At 39.6% G+C, this 14,163-nt stretch overlaps 1 protein-coding gene across 1 annotated transcript in view; it reads left to right on the top strand.

The window, feature by feature from the left end:
- met (MET proto-oncogene, receptor tyrosine kinase) overlaps nucleotides 1-10,101 on the top strand; it is an 84,574-nt gene extending 74,473 nt beyond the window's left edge. The window contains exons 17-21 of the mRNA XM_084733740.1: nucleotides 971-1,152; nucleotides 1,567-1,676; nucleotides 2,727-2,892; nucleotides 3,408-3,544; nucleotides 6,863-10,101. Of these exons, the coding sequence (XP_084589866.1) occupies nucleotides 971-1,152; nucleotides 1,567-1,676; nucleotides 2,727-2,892; nucleotides 3,408-3,544; nucleotides 6,863-7,166 (899 nt within the window). The 3' untranslated portion in view covers nucleotides 7,167-10,101. The remainder of the gene's footprint in view (nucleotides 1-970; nucleotides 1,153-1,566; nucleotides 1,677-2,726; nucleotides 2,893-3,407; nucleotides 3,545-6,862) is intronic.
- Nucleotides 10,102-14,163: the final 4,062 nt, after the last annotated feature.

The raw sequence follows: 14,163 nt of genomic DNA, 5'->3' as shown, positions 1-14,163 counted from the left end.
CTCTCTCTCTCTCAACACACTCTCTCCTTGTCCAAACACATCCACATCCAACCATAATTATCCCGTCCTCCATCTGCTTATATTGCAGACTTATTGTATGATATCACAACACTCCAATAGCATTAAGGATCTCATCTCATCAGAGCCCTGAATCCTTTTTTGGCTGACTTGATGGTGATGAATGAGCGTCCGATGGTGAGGACGGCATCAGGGTCCCCCCTAATCGTGTAACCTGTCAGTTGGAGCGGGGAGATTGATGCTGCAGTAGTATGGAGGAAAGCTCAGTGCAGTCACAAGGAGACACCAACCAACCACAGTGTGGTGGGATGAGCTCGGCCTGCTGGGGGTTTTGTCCTCTGGGGCAATTAATTAAGTTTAGTGATTTCTTAGGGGCCCCATGTCACCGTTTGTTGTGTTCTTTTGTTATGTTTGAGAGCTTGAGTTGATGTCTTTCTCCTGTTTATAAGACTGAAAGTAGAAGAGCCAAAGAAACATTTTGTATGATAGAGAATGGGATATCCATCCTTTACAGAGCAATAACGTCATTTTCTGAAATCAAATGTCATCTCTTTCTATCTTTGAGGTCTAACCTCAGTTGAGGGTCAACTGGTCAGCTGGTTTCTCCAGACATAAAGAGCCATCTGTAACCAGATTACAGTAGAGTCAGTGGGGCCAGAGGGCGGGGCTTCAGAGGCAGGGATGCAATTGGTAAATGGGAGTTTGCCGTGGGTCAGGTCTGGGAGTATTTTATCATTATTATGACCATCATCATCCCTTTTTTCCTGACGGCATATAAGAAATGACTTTCCTGATGATGAGCGCAGCAGATGTGCTCCCTGTCTTTTCAAAAAACCACCACATATCGTCAACTCTCCCTGCGGTTCACTTGATCATACGTAACACTTGCTCACATGTAACAGTTCCTTCATCTCCAAAATGTTAATGTGTTGGGGTTTTTTTTTCCATAAAGGCATCACAGATCTAGAAGAGGTGTCCCAGTTCCTGAAGGAGGGGATCATCATGAAGGACTTCAGCCACCCAAACGTCCTCTCTCTGCTGGGAATCTGCCTGCCACAGGAGGGTTCGCCGCTGGTGGTTCTGCCCTACATGAAGCACGGCGACCTGCGCAACTTCATCCGTGATGAGGGACATGTATGGACACACACAAAATACGCCACTTTTCACCACATTACCTTGCTGCCAGACAGCCTTTTCTGATAGGAATGAGCCAGATATCCCTCTTTCTCGCTCAACCAGATTCCTTTGTTAAAAACAGTAGTTATACCTCACAGAACACAGGCGTTACTGGTCTACCCCAACTTCTGTTGGTTAATAATACAAACAATCAGAACAAACTAACAGATTGAAGCTGCAGTAGAACAGCAGCTCCTGTGTTCTGCAACTTAAAATGAATGTTTTTTCCAAAGGAGTCTGGTTGGTTTGGAGAGAATGAGATTTCCCATTAGAAAAGGCAATGTGACGGCAAGCACAAGTTGAAATAAAAACATTTCAATCCAAGTCAGCGGTGTGGTCCCACAGTCCTCTGATGGTTCTGTTTTTCTTTAGAACCCGACAGTGAAGGACCTGATGGGCTTCGGGCTGCAGGTGGCCAGAGGGATGGAGTATCTGGCCAGCAAGAAGTTTGTCCATCGAGACCTGGCTGCCAGGAACTGCATGTGAGCTCACATTTATTCATTCAGTATCACATGAGTGCGTATTATTTACAGAGCAAGCTAAAATAAAATTAAATACAGAAGGGAAGAGAGGGGAGAAAAGACAGGCACAGTACTGCATGGACTGAGAGTGAATGTTATATATGTGAACACACAACGGTGTCAAGTAGAAAATTGTTAAAGAACAAGAACAAGGTGGAGAAAGAGATCATTGTTCAAATGAAAAGAAAATTCTGGCTCCTCGCCTGATGCTTTAGAGGTGGAAGGAGGCTGCTGTGCACTCAGTCACCTCCTGGATAAGGGTTGTGCTGTCTAACCTGAAGCTTGAAAAGAAAGAGAAAAATTGTGGAGATTTACAAAAACCTCCACATGAGTACAAGAATAAATAATGAGATTGTCATGTTTCAGCCCTTGACACACACACTTGGATATGTTTTTTTTCTCCATTAGCGTTAGGATTACGGTTAGGATGTGGATTTCTCCTGCTTTACTTCTAAAATGCTCTTAATTTGTCAACCAGGGCTGCAACTAACTTGACTGATCATCAATTAATCTGCAGATTATTTTCACAATAGATTAATTATTAAGTCTATTTGATGTAAAAAAAATTATGAAAAATACAATTTCCCAGAGTGCGAAGTAACATATTCAGATTGCTTCTATTGTCCAACCTGCAGTCTGAAACCCAGAGACTCTTCATGTACTATCATAAATGACTAAAAAACACCACAAATCCTCACATTTAAGAAGGTGGAACCAGCAAATGTTTGACATATTTGATTGAAAAATTACTGAAATGATTAATCGATTATTAACATAGTTGCCAATTAATTTTCTGTCAATTGAATATTGGAGTCAGTTGCATGTACAATGTGACAGCAGGGGGAAGGGGATGTTAGTGAGGAGTGAAAATTGTGTTCTTCTTACAAATTTAATTAATTTGTTTAATTCAATAAAAAAAAAGAACCGGTATAGAAATTATAAGAAAATGAAAATGAGCAGAAGAGAAAACAGTACAGTAGAAAGTAATTTCCTCTTGCTTTGCCTTGACAGGCTGGATGAGAGCTACACAGTGAAGGTGGCCGACTTCGGCCTGGCCAGAGACGTCTATGATAAAGAATATTACAGCGTCCACAACAAGAGTGGAGTCAAGCTGCCCGTCAAATGGATGGCTCTGGAGAGTCTGCAGACACACAAGTTCACCACCAAGTCAGACGTGGTGAGTAAATATAGATATTATAACACCGTTTTAAAAGAAATGGAGACAACGCAGTTCTAAGGGAACTTACTGCAATAGATTTGTGAGTTTTGAGCCCAAGTCAAACTCATAACTTTTGATATAAACTAAAAAATGTTTCGCACACCTATAATCTTCAGTTGAGATTTACTTTTCTTCCTCAGATAAACTTGAATCTTTGAGTTTTAGAGACTCAAAAAACTGTATTTCAAAAATTGGTCACAGTGAGCTGTGAATTTGATTTGTCATTATTTGAATGCCTGATAATAAAATGGTTTTAATTGAGAATATCGAAATATTAACTATAAATCACTTTCACTTGATGGGTTTACTCAATAATCCTTGAAATACATTTTTTGGGCTTCATTAACCTTGAGGAAAAATCTTTAAGTTTATCCAAAGAAAATTACCTCAACTTTTTTTGTTTTTACAGTGAATATCTCTTTCTTGTGATGCAAATGTGCTATAAGGAGTTTATTTTCTTATTTTTTCTATAGTGGTCATTTGGCGTGTTGCTATGGGAACTGATGACCCGTGGAGCTCCGCCGTATTCTGATGTGAATTCCTTCGACATCACTGTGTTCCTCCTGCAAGGGAGGAGGCTGCTGCAGCCCGAGTTCTGCCCCGACGCCCTGTAAGTGCGCGTGCACACACACACACACACACACACACACACACACACACACACACGCTTAGACTCACACACATATATACAGATTTTTCACCTGTCATTCACCTCCTCCAGCAAAATGCCACGGCTCGGTTAGTCTGAGTGATATACTGTAGAACTGCACTTAAACACATCATGAAGAGAGAGATAGAGCAGCAAGGAAAAACAGTGAACATTCAAGAGCTGTGTAGGCCATGGAAGTCATAAATAAAAAGCACTCAAGTTTAGACCATCCATCATCTACCTCAGCAAAAGTCGAAAACAGCCTCACAGCTCCTCCGTCTCTTTAGCAGAGCATTACATCTCGTCACAGCTGTGGGTCAAATGAAAGTCACTTTTCTTGCTTTAACTGCAAAACACAAAGCAAGTTTAAAATGGAAATCAAACTCCAGTATAGTATTTCTTTTTTATTTGTCTCTTTTTGTTGCTAAGCACTTGTTGCTACTGGTCCTAAAGAGCACCCACCATACAAACAGAACGGTGTTGGCAAGGCTGAGCTCACCTTTCTGTCTTGAATTTTCTATCAGCAGTGAGGTTATTTTAGTTTTCTTTGGATCTATTCACATCAGAGTTTGCCAGGCAAAATCTAGGTGTGGTGGTGCAACCAGACTGTTCAACTTAGTGGTAGCCATGCAGTGAACTTCAGTCACATTCTTTAAGAAAATTTATCTTTGCTGTTGATAGAATGGACTCACATCAAATACAGCGACTTAAGATTCAACTTGACAAAATCAAAAGAGACTTGCAACTCGATTTGGACAACTAGTGACTTTGACTTGAGCCTATTGACTTGAAAATGCTTGATATCTTCCCCTAAGGCTAAAGATCTATTTTCCAGTCTGTTATTTAAAAGTGTGCCACAAACATATACAGTAGAATGAGGAGACAGAGTTTACAGGTCTAATAAGTGAAATGAACGCAGAATTCTTTTCAGTGGCCAGCAGGGGGTGATTCTGCTGGTTGCAGAAAGATGTCAGATGGTTTGTAGTCTTATGAGAAAACCGCTCTGCTTCTCACTTGATTTATTACCTCAGTTTCTTAATGAGTTTATGGTCTCAATAATTAGATTAAAGTTAGACAGCATGATGTCGATTCTGTAAATGATTGTCCTTTTTGGAGTAAAGCAGACAGCAAACAGGTTATGCTTTTGGGCGGGGCTACTGTGTGACTGACAAGTCATTCTCAGCGAGTCCATCCAGTGCAACACCCACCAGCTCCATGCTCTTGTCGGTACTGCACATGCTCTGTTTGCAAAAAAAACAAGATGGCGAGCCCCATAATCTCACACCGGAGGCTTCAAAACAATAGTCTACAAACCAATGGATGAATTCACTTGGGACTTGTCAGTCTTGACTCGGGACTTGACTTGAGTGCGAAGACCTGACTTGGTCTACTTCTGTTACTACCTGATGTGGCTAAAACAAAAGCAATCTTTATGTTTCTGAGTAGTGAGTGATAGAGATAAGCATAGCATAGAGTAATGTATATAAAAATGTCAATACAGCGCACACATCTACTCACTTAACACTCCAGTATCTGAGCTGTCCTTATCCATTAAAGTCTGAACCACTGGTTGTGTAAAACAACTGCCAAGTGTGATCTCATACCGTGCTGATAACATCATGAGGTGCACTGCACGTCTTTAGTGTGTATGTGGAAATTAGAGGGGAGTGGGAGTGTTCAGGTGAGGGAGGCAGAGGCCCAAAGTTCCTGAGCTGTAAATTAAACAGAGACATCAGGAGGTGATGCACGTCTGCAGACATTCCCGCAATTCTTCACTCCTGATTGTTCACTGGATGTGTGGGTGATAGCAGTTGCTGGCAGATACCTTGGATGTGTGGTAATGGGGCGATTTTTCTTCATCTGTAACAATGATAGGGTGGCTCTGCCAGGGAAAGACAAATACTTACAATATCAGAGATCTTAACTTCTGACAGTTTGTTACAAAATGATAAAAAAAAAAAAAATGATGGATTGTTGGTGTGAAAGTCAAACAATCTTTGAGACACACTGAAATAATAACAGTTAAAAGAACTTATCAGTTCGTGTTCATAACCCTTGAAAAAAATGATGGATTGTTGGTGTGAAAGTCAAACAATCTTTGAGACACACTGAAATAATAACAGTTAAAAGAACTTATCAGTTCGTGTTCATAACCCTTTTTTTTAACTGAAATAATAACAGTTAAAAGAACTTATCAGTTCGTGTTCATAACCCCACCGAGGGAGGAATAACTTACAGTATATTTGTTCTGCATGATGAGATGAATTATTAATATCTATTGTTGCATTTTAGAATGAAGGCCTTCTGAGAAAGTTGAAACATAAAGTTGCCGCTCAGGTTGAAATGGTGGCTGATAGAAGATTTATTATTACATGGGAAAAAGTATAACTTTATGCTACAGGAGTCTAGGTCAAAAAGGTCCAAACAGTTTCCTTTTAACAAACTGTGGCCATTTGGAGGCTTTCAATCTGAAAAAAAGTATCATCCAGAGCGGAATATTAAGATCCAGTTAGTCTATGGGTCTTTTATTTTGAAAAAAAAAAGGCTCACCCTAAGGTACCCTTTGGGATTGTTACAGTCTGGGCCTTTTTCTTCGAGAAAACAAGGTCTATCCCTGGAAAGGTTTTGAGAGTTTTAGAAATACTTTGGAAAGTTTGGGAAGGTTTTGAAACTTTTTTTTTCTCTTTTTTTTTTTTTTGATTGAATTATGAATTGTATATTCTACAAATCCAAGGTGATGTTTTGAGATTACTCATTTTGTCCAATTTAAAGACCAAAACCAAAAAATGTAAATATATAAATCAGAGAATTTGAGAAGCTGGGGAAAAAGTATGTTTAGTATTTTTGCTTGATGAAAGACTTTTTATGTTTATGTTCTGTGCTGTCAGTTTTCTGTCAATTAACTGATTACTTGACTTGTTATTTTATCAATATACTGACTCCAGTTTTACTTGTGTGCAAGTTGGGTCCTTTTTAACTTGAAAAAAGCATGCAAGATACACTTACTCTATGGGTTATATATTTAAAATAAACTAGGTCCATCCCTGAAAGAGTTTTGGAAAGTTTGGGAAGGTTTTGGAAAAGTTTTGAAAGAGTTTTGGAAGACTTTGGAAAAGCTTTGGAAAGCAACTTCAAATTCACTTTTGTGCAAGTTGTTATTCAGAAACAATATTGTCAAAGAGTTTAAAAAATGCTCCCGTATGAAATGAACTCATATTCGTACAGTTATTAAAAGAAAACAGCTCCATTCTGACTCCTCCTCTCTCCTCTCCTCCCCAGCTACACAGTGATGATTGAATGCTGGCATCCGAAGCCGGAGCGGCGGCCCTCCTTCTCTGAGTTAGTGTCCCGCATCTCCACCATCTTCTCCAGCTTCAGCGGGGAGCACTACGTGCTGCTGAACACCACTTACGTCAACATCGACAAGATGAGCCCTTACCCCTCCCTCCTTGCCTCCTCCTGCTCTACCACCACCACCACCGTTTCCTCCTCTTCGTCTTCCTCGTCCGACCCCTCCACCTCCACGTCCCTGCCGACCCAGTCCCCCCTTTTCTGCCACGTGGAGCGAGACTGCTGCACCTGAGAGAGGAAGACAGAGGGAGGAAAAGTGGCTGGTGGAGAAAGACTCAGAAATTTAGAAAGCAGTGAGGTGATGAAGAACTACTGTATGTACTTGCCAAACACTGGACACTGTATGCTGAGGAAAAACAGTTTTTGCAGCTTTGACTGTTCACTCAATGTACATAGATCATCAACCTTTGACCTTCTCGAGCATCCCTGAACGACAGGGTCCTCCGTGAACACTAGGGCTGACCTTATCGACCTTTTCTGACCTTTCATCGACCCCGGGGAGCATGAGGTCAGCCTTCCTGCGTCCTCAACAAGACAATTACAAGACCCAGGAAGGATCTCCTCCTCGAAGACTCCCGGCAGACAAAGCCACTGTCACAGAAGCATAGCACTATTCGTCAAAACACCCACAAAGTCTCATCGACTGCTGTCCCCCACACAGGGAGAGGATGGATTTCCTCTTGGTGGCATGTGCTTCGATACACGGATGTGGCCCGGACCTTATTCGCTGTCTGTAATGTGAATGTTTGACAAATGGCCATGTATTGTGTTGTGTCGAAAATGTCACACCTCCACACACCGTAAACAAGACTGTATGCCACCCTCGCATGCCCTGCGTCTGCACTCAAGAGAGAAAGAAGCCTGTTTTTGATAGATTGTGGCGCCTCGGGTAAGTAAACCAAGGCTCTCTGGAGGTGGGAAACAGGGGAAAGGCAGTGTAGGTGTGAAGTGGGACGTGAAAAAAAAAAACCCTGCTGCCTGTGTGCAGTTCACTGGATGCTTTATTTGTATAATTATCTTTGGACGATTAGCTTTTGATGTGCTTGGAAAAAAAAAAAATATCTCGCAGCCTTGTCGTGACTCACCTGTGTGAAAACTCCAGATGTTTCCAAGTGAAAAGGATTTTTCTTTTCCATGTCCTTTTTTTTTGTTTGGAAACCTGAAATGTCCCCTCATGTCAAAACAGTACAACTCTAACAGCATGCACACGCTGTTAAGCTTTGAGGTTAGAAGAAGGAGAACAAATGAGAGCCGTGTCCTGAGGTTGATGAAATGTTTTTGTGTAATCATGAACATGCTGTAACTCATAAAATGACACCCAGTTAAAAGACATGAGAGTTTGCAGCCAAAACGGTTTTTAACTCCAGTTTATTTTCATGTAACATTTAGTCAAATAACCTTTGGTCAGAATTTCAACAAAGAGCTTTTTTTCCCCCTGAAGATTTCACTAAGAGCTTCAAGTAAAACTTTTATCTCAAAGGGTCCTTTTGTTCAACCTGCAGTGTGCTATTATATGACCATCAGTGACCGCTGCACATCACTGTATCTTTATGACAATTGTGCATTAAGTCATTATGAAGAAATATTCTAAAATATTCTAATATTAAAAGAGCATACCAGCATGTTTGCAGATTTTAGCTTCAGCTTTAGCTTTTTAGCATCAATTTACGTTTTTGGTGTCCATTTTTAAACGCATACTTCTACCAGTTTTTTTTCTTCCATTTCAGACAGCAGCTGGTGTCCATTCATTTCTGTGCAGTATGAAAATTAGATTATTGAAACTCGCTGGGGTTGTTTATCCATCAAAGTTCATATAATGTTTTGCCATTGATATTATTTTAATGTGGTAAAGTGCTGTTAGATTTTCTCGTTGTGTACTATTTTACATCATACTGTAATTTCTGACAAAGTTGACTAATGCCAATTTCCAATTTCACCAGTTTTTTTTTTGGTCATGTCAGTACACATTTCAGCATTTCATGTTATTTTTTTTTGCAGAAGCTGACAGGTTATTGTCTTCAGGAGTCACCTAGTAATAACTTCCTAAGCAGGGCTCAACAGTAAGGATTGCCCACTTGCCTAGGGCAAATAAAATGCCACCTTGGGCTAGTAAATCTAGCAACTCACATGCTATTAAGCTAGTTTCATGCAAAAAGGACAAACTGTATAAAAAAAAACAGTTACATTGCTACATTAAAACAACCTCCTAAATAAGAGTTTGTGATGAAAATACAACAGAAAATAGCCAAATTGTTGCTTCCTTTAGCACATTTTGATGTTTTTCTCTGTGTTGCTGTTGTAGCTGTGTAGCATAATGGGACTACAAATGTAAATTTCATAACACAACCTTGCTTTGTAAAATGGCCAATAAATGAACATTTCTATTAGTGATATACTATGATAGATTACACAACTTATGCATGTTTCAAGAGTCTGATTTTCATATTGAACACGCATGAATGGAAACTAATGGCTAAAAACATCACATTCTCTAAAACACATGAGCCTGATTTACAGAGCTGTTAGCTGTGGTGCAAAGTAAACAGTTTGTTGCTAATGAGCTAGAACTTGCAAACCGCTGATGTGGTCAATGCCCCCTTTTATATTTGCTTTGTGTAGCAGATTATGTTTTTGTTTTTTATCTGAATGGCTGCTGATGCGACTGGGCCATTGATGGACAGGTATGAATGTTTGCTATGACAAGAAAATTGCTGTACTATATTTTTGTATTGATGATGAGCTTCGTCTTTAAGTCTGGTCCAATTGGAAGACCAGCGGTGAGGGAACAGTGCCACGAACGATGAACAAAGCCACCTAATCGATCCTTTGTTTTAATGACAAACCACTGCCATTTTGTAAATAAAGAGAAGGGATCGTAGGGATCTGTGTGGGTTTGCAGCATGTGGAGCTGCGCAGCTGTCTGGTAAAGATGTGAGTGGAGGCTTCCGATCATTGTGCAAACACCTCACACCCCACACAATACTCAAAGACTGCTGTCACTTTGATCATGTGATTCTCCACCACTTTGTCTGTGCTTAAACACTGTCTGTTCTGTGTGTTGGTGTATGTATGATTTTGTTGTCCATAAAGAATTCCTGAAGGTACATGTTCCTATGTAATGTCAAATCAACTTTGTCAGTGTAATAAAGCTATACTATCAGAATTAACTTCTGCTTTTCGCTGTCATTTGTTATACAAGACAAACTTTGCTTAGTGAACAAACCTGTCCTTGAGGCAAACATAAAGCACAGCTGTTTAAAGCTGTAAATACAAGCACCCATTGTTTAAATTACTACCTGCTCACAGAGTTTAGTCCTGCATCATACTTTCCTTAAGGTTATATAGTATTATTGTGCAATTGATGTGCAGCAGCCACTACAGTATCACAGTGAACGGTAAGTCTAAATGCTGTAGATCCAATCGTCACATTTTCATCCAAACGTAGCACAATTTTAACCAAATTTTGATCAAATCTGCAACAGAAAATGCTAATTAATGTGCATGCAGTTGCAGAGTGTGGTGCTCAAGTCCAAGTTTCAGGTATCTACACTTTAGTTGAGTATTTATTTTTCTGGCAACTTTTTACTTTTTCCACCTACATTTCATCACAAGTATCTGTACTTTCTACCTCTTACATTCATTTGAAATTTCAGTCTTTCCAAAATGTGCATAAAAATAGGTGGTTAGAAAACCAACTAATGATACACTGATGTAGGTTTTGGGAAACCTCTAAATGCTCTTTAAACCATCCATCTCTACAAGGTTTGAAGGCCTAAAAACCCCTTATCATTCAGGCAAAGATAGATGATTATTTGTCCTCACACTGGGTCAACAGACTCATACTTGCACAACATTTTGAGTACACAGTTGCTGCCTTTGTTAGTGCCTTTGTGAACAGAAACTTACCTTCTTTGTTCCAATTGCTTGGTGTTGCCCTCTGACCCTTCACCTCCGTCTCCCCTCTCTTCTTTTGAACCCTACCTTGTGGTCTAGACTTTCACCCCTCCCTCTATCGTGCAGAGCCGTGACTGTGGCTTACAGGACAGGTTGTCCTTTTTGCAGTTGACTGGCGACACAGGAGTTTTAAAGTTGCACCATGGTCTTCAAGAGCTTATAAGACACACTTACAAGAGCCTCGTCTATAAAGAAATGAGAGAACAGGCTTTTGGGTTCAATTCTGATTAATTTCTACATTTGAAACAGCTCCCTTCAACCATAGGCTGTATATTAAATAGGATTTCAACCTATTTAATATGTAGTCTACGGCTTCAACTTGAACTGTTGTATTCATTTCTGAATGTACAGTTGTTACAAATTGCCCCTTTAAGCACATTTTCAGCTGCTTTTAAAGGACCAGTGTGTAGGGTTTGGTTGCATCTAGGTCAGCGAGTGAGTGGTTGTGTGAAACTCATGCAAAATGTAAAGCCAATGTTTGGTATGTCTGCTCTGGGCAACTAGAAACATTGCGGCATCATGGCGGTGGCATCCACGGAGGAGCACCCGTGCTCTCTGTGTATATAAACAGCTGATTCTATGGTAATGAAGACACAACGCTTCTTATTTTCAGGTGATCCTACACTAATTAAAACATAGTTCTGAATGCTATGTTCAATTTCTACCATATTCTGCCAGTAATTACACCTACATTTTACACACTTGACCTTTAATTTAGGTATAAAGCAATAATTGTTACCATGAAAATAGAGTATAATGAAGCATTGCAATCAACTAACATTTCTTATTTAAGATAACAGTAGCCTCAGTGCTTTTACATATCTCCCATGACTAGAATAATAACTCAAAGTGCTAGGAAAAGAAGCAATGCTGAGGAAGAAGATAGACGTGATAAGACATTATTCAGTTTTTATTCAAACAGAACAGGTGGCTCAGGAGAAAAGAAAATCACATAAAGACCCTCAAGACTGCAAGATCTTTGGTGTAAAAAGTTAAATGTCAGGACCCTCTGGGCTTTTACACCCTCCACTGTTCACAATGAAAACTATGTGGGTATGACGGAGAGGATGTGAATTATTTTCGTAATTCCAGGGAAACATACGTTTTGAAAGCCTGCGGTGATACAGAAGGTGAAGCTCAGAGCGTCTCTTTTGAAAAGGTGAGTCAAAGAATCTATTGTGGTAATGTCTGTATTTTATTAACAATCGACAGACTGACGTCTGCTGACATGTTTTGGCACGAAGCCTCTTTCAGAGCATGTAGAACAGCACACAGCTCTCATTTTAAAGGACACATCCTACTAATCAGCAGAAACCAGCAGCACCTGTACACCTGAGAGAAGATCCTCTATTATGCACTATGCAAACTGTACATTTGATTTTTCTGTAACACTATAAACACCAAACTCTCCCTTAACTTAAAAGGACTGCATTTTTTAAAGTAGAGAAAAAACATTTTTTTTCTTGTTAACATCGTAGATTTGACAATGTTCATCCTCCAATTATCTTTTTTTTTTTCAGTGTGTTGTGTTTTCACTTTCTACTTGTAGCCTACTACAAGCAGGGAAAAATTTATTTTTAAGTACGCAGGTGAGAGGGCTGTGTTGGAATTTTCCATCAGGACGACATGGACTATCAGACGTAGTTATCTTCCACCTCGCTGAAGCATCTTTGTCTGGGAGCTTAAATTATTTCAGTTAGATCCAAGTTAAGCCCCGGCTAACACAAGCACAAGGCATGTCTGTCTTTGCATCTCATTCCAAGCATCCATCTCTCCTGCCACACCAGGCTCGCCTCGTCTTTCATCGCCCTTCACTCTCAGACCTTCACTCAGTCGCCTCCAGTGCTACTGCTCTCCTCTGATCAGGAGTCTAAGACTGTGTTTTGACAAATTAAACCCCTGTGAATGAATGTGTCTGCGCTGAAATGTACACAGAAGAAATTTTTATTTCTTAAGTCACAAATTTAGCGCACTGTAAAAACAAAAGAGTTGAGAATACTCAAAATTTCAAGGCAACTTACTTGTTTTGTTGAGATAATTTTGCTTTTCTTTTCACTTGCAACCCAATCATTTTCCATCACCCAAATAATGACAAATTAGATTCACAGCTCACTATAAGCCATGTTTGAAATACTAATTTGTTTTCTAAAACTCGGAGATTCAGGTTTATCTGAAGAAAGCCAGGGCACGCCTGTCTTTGCCTTTCTTTGTAAAGAAAGAAAGGTAAAATGATCTCAATAAAAGATTATAGATTGTAAAACTTATTTCATTTCAAACCTTAAGTGTTTGAGATTGATTCAACACTAAAATGCAAGAGAAGGCGGTGGCCTTTACCTTTTGACATCTATACTTTAATAAGACATAATAAGAAATCACAGTTCTCTGGTGCATCCATCAGGACAGACAGATTTAATGACAAAAACTATGTAAAAGACATAACGAGACAGAAATAATGTAACTAGACAAAAACAATGTAGGAAAAACATAAAAAAATAAAAAGATGAAAATGTAAACAGCACAACAAGATTAAAATGACAAGAGAGAACCTGCATAGAAAAGGTGAGGTTCAGTTAGCTTTTTTACTTTAAGCTGAATCAGTACTTTTACTTTTTTACACCAGTATCTGTACTTCTATGTGAGTAAAGAATGTGTACTTGACTATGTGAAAACCTAAAGAAACCACAAAAGTGCATAAATAAATCCATAAAGTGGATGGCATTTATGTATTCATTACATGGTAACACAAACACTCTCAAGTCAAACTCTCCACTCCCTGTTCCTAATCCCCTCTAAAGTCAACACCACCAGCCTTTAAGTCTCACCTCCCGGTCTTCTACTTTTGTCAAGTACGTGTGTTTGTGTGTGTTTGTCTTCCTCCTGTCGTAAGTGATACATGCTAAAAACATGACCACACGCGTGTTCAAAGAGAGGACAGGTGCGGCTGATGATGGGATCTCAGGAAAAAGTTGAGCGGGATGCAGGTTTGTGTCAGGAGTCATCAGGTGATTCAGCAGCACTGGTATGCATGTCAGAGGGGCTGCTGAACCCGAACACACACCTCACGTAGACTCACATTACACACTCACATCTAAGCACACACACGCATGCAAGTATGTATTTGTGAATATTAATAATAAGAAGAACTTTATCTATGTACATGTCACTTTTCAAAACTTACTTACAAAGTGCTTCAAAACTTACTTACAAAGTGCTTCACAAACAGGGACAATTAAAATCAAGCTGGATAGTTTTCATTTTATATTTAGTTGTATCAG

The sequence above is a fragment of the Lutjanus erythropterus genome, chromosome 13 (genome assembly GCF_056507025.1).
Source record: "Lutjanus erythropterus isolate fLutEry1 chromosome 13, fLutEry1.hap2, whole genome shotgun sequence".
Classification (NCBI taxonomy): Eukaryota; Metazoa; Chordata; class Actinopteri; order Lutjaniformes; family Lutjanidae; genus Lutjanus; species Lutjanus erythropterus.
Note: the sequence above shows the minus strand (reverse complement) of the source record. Positions and strands in the feature narration are given on the sequence as shown.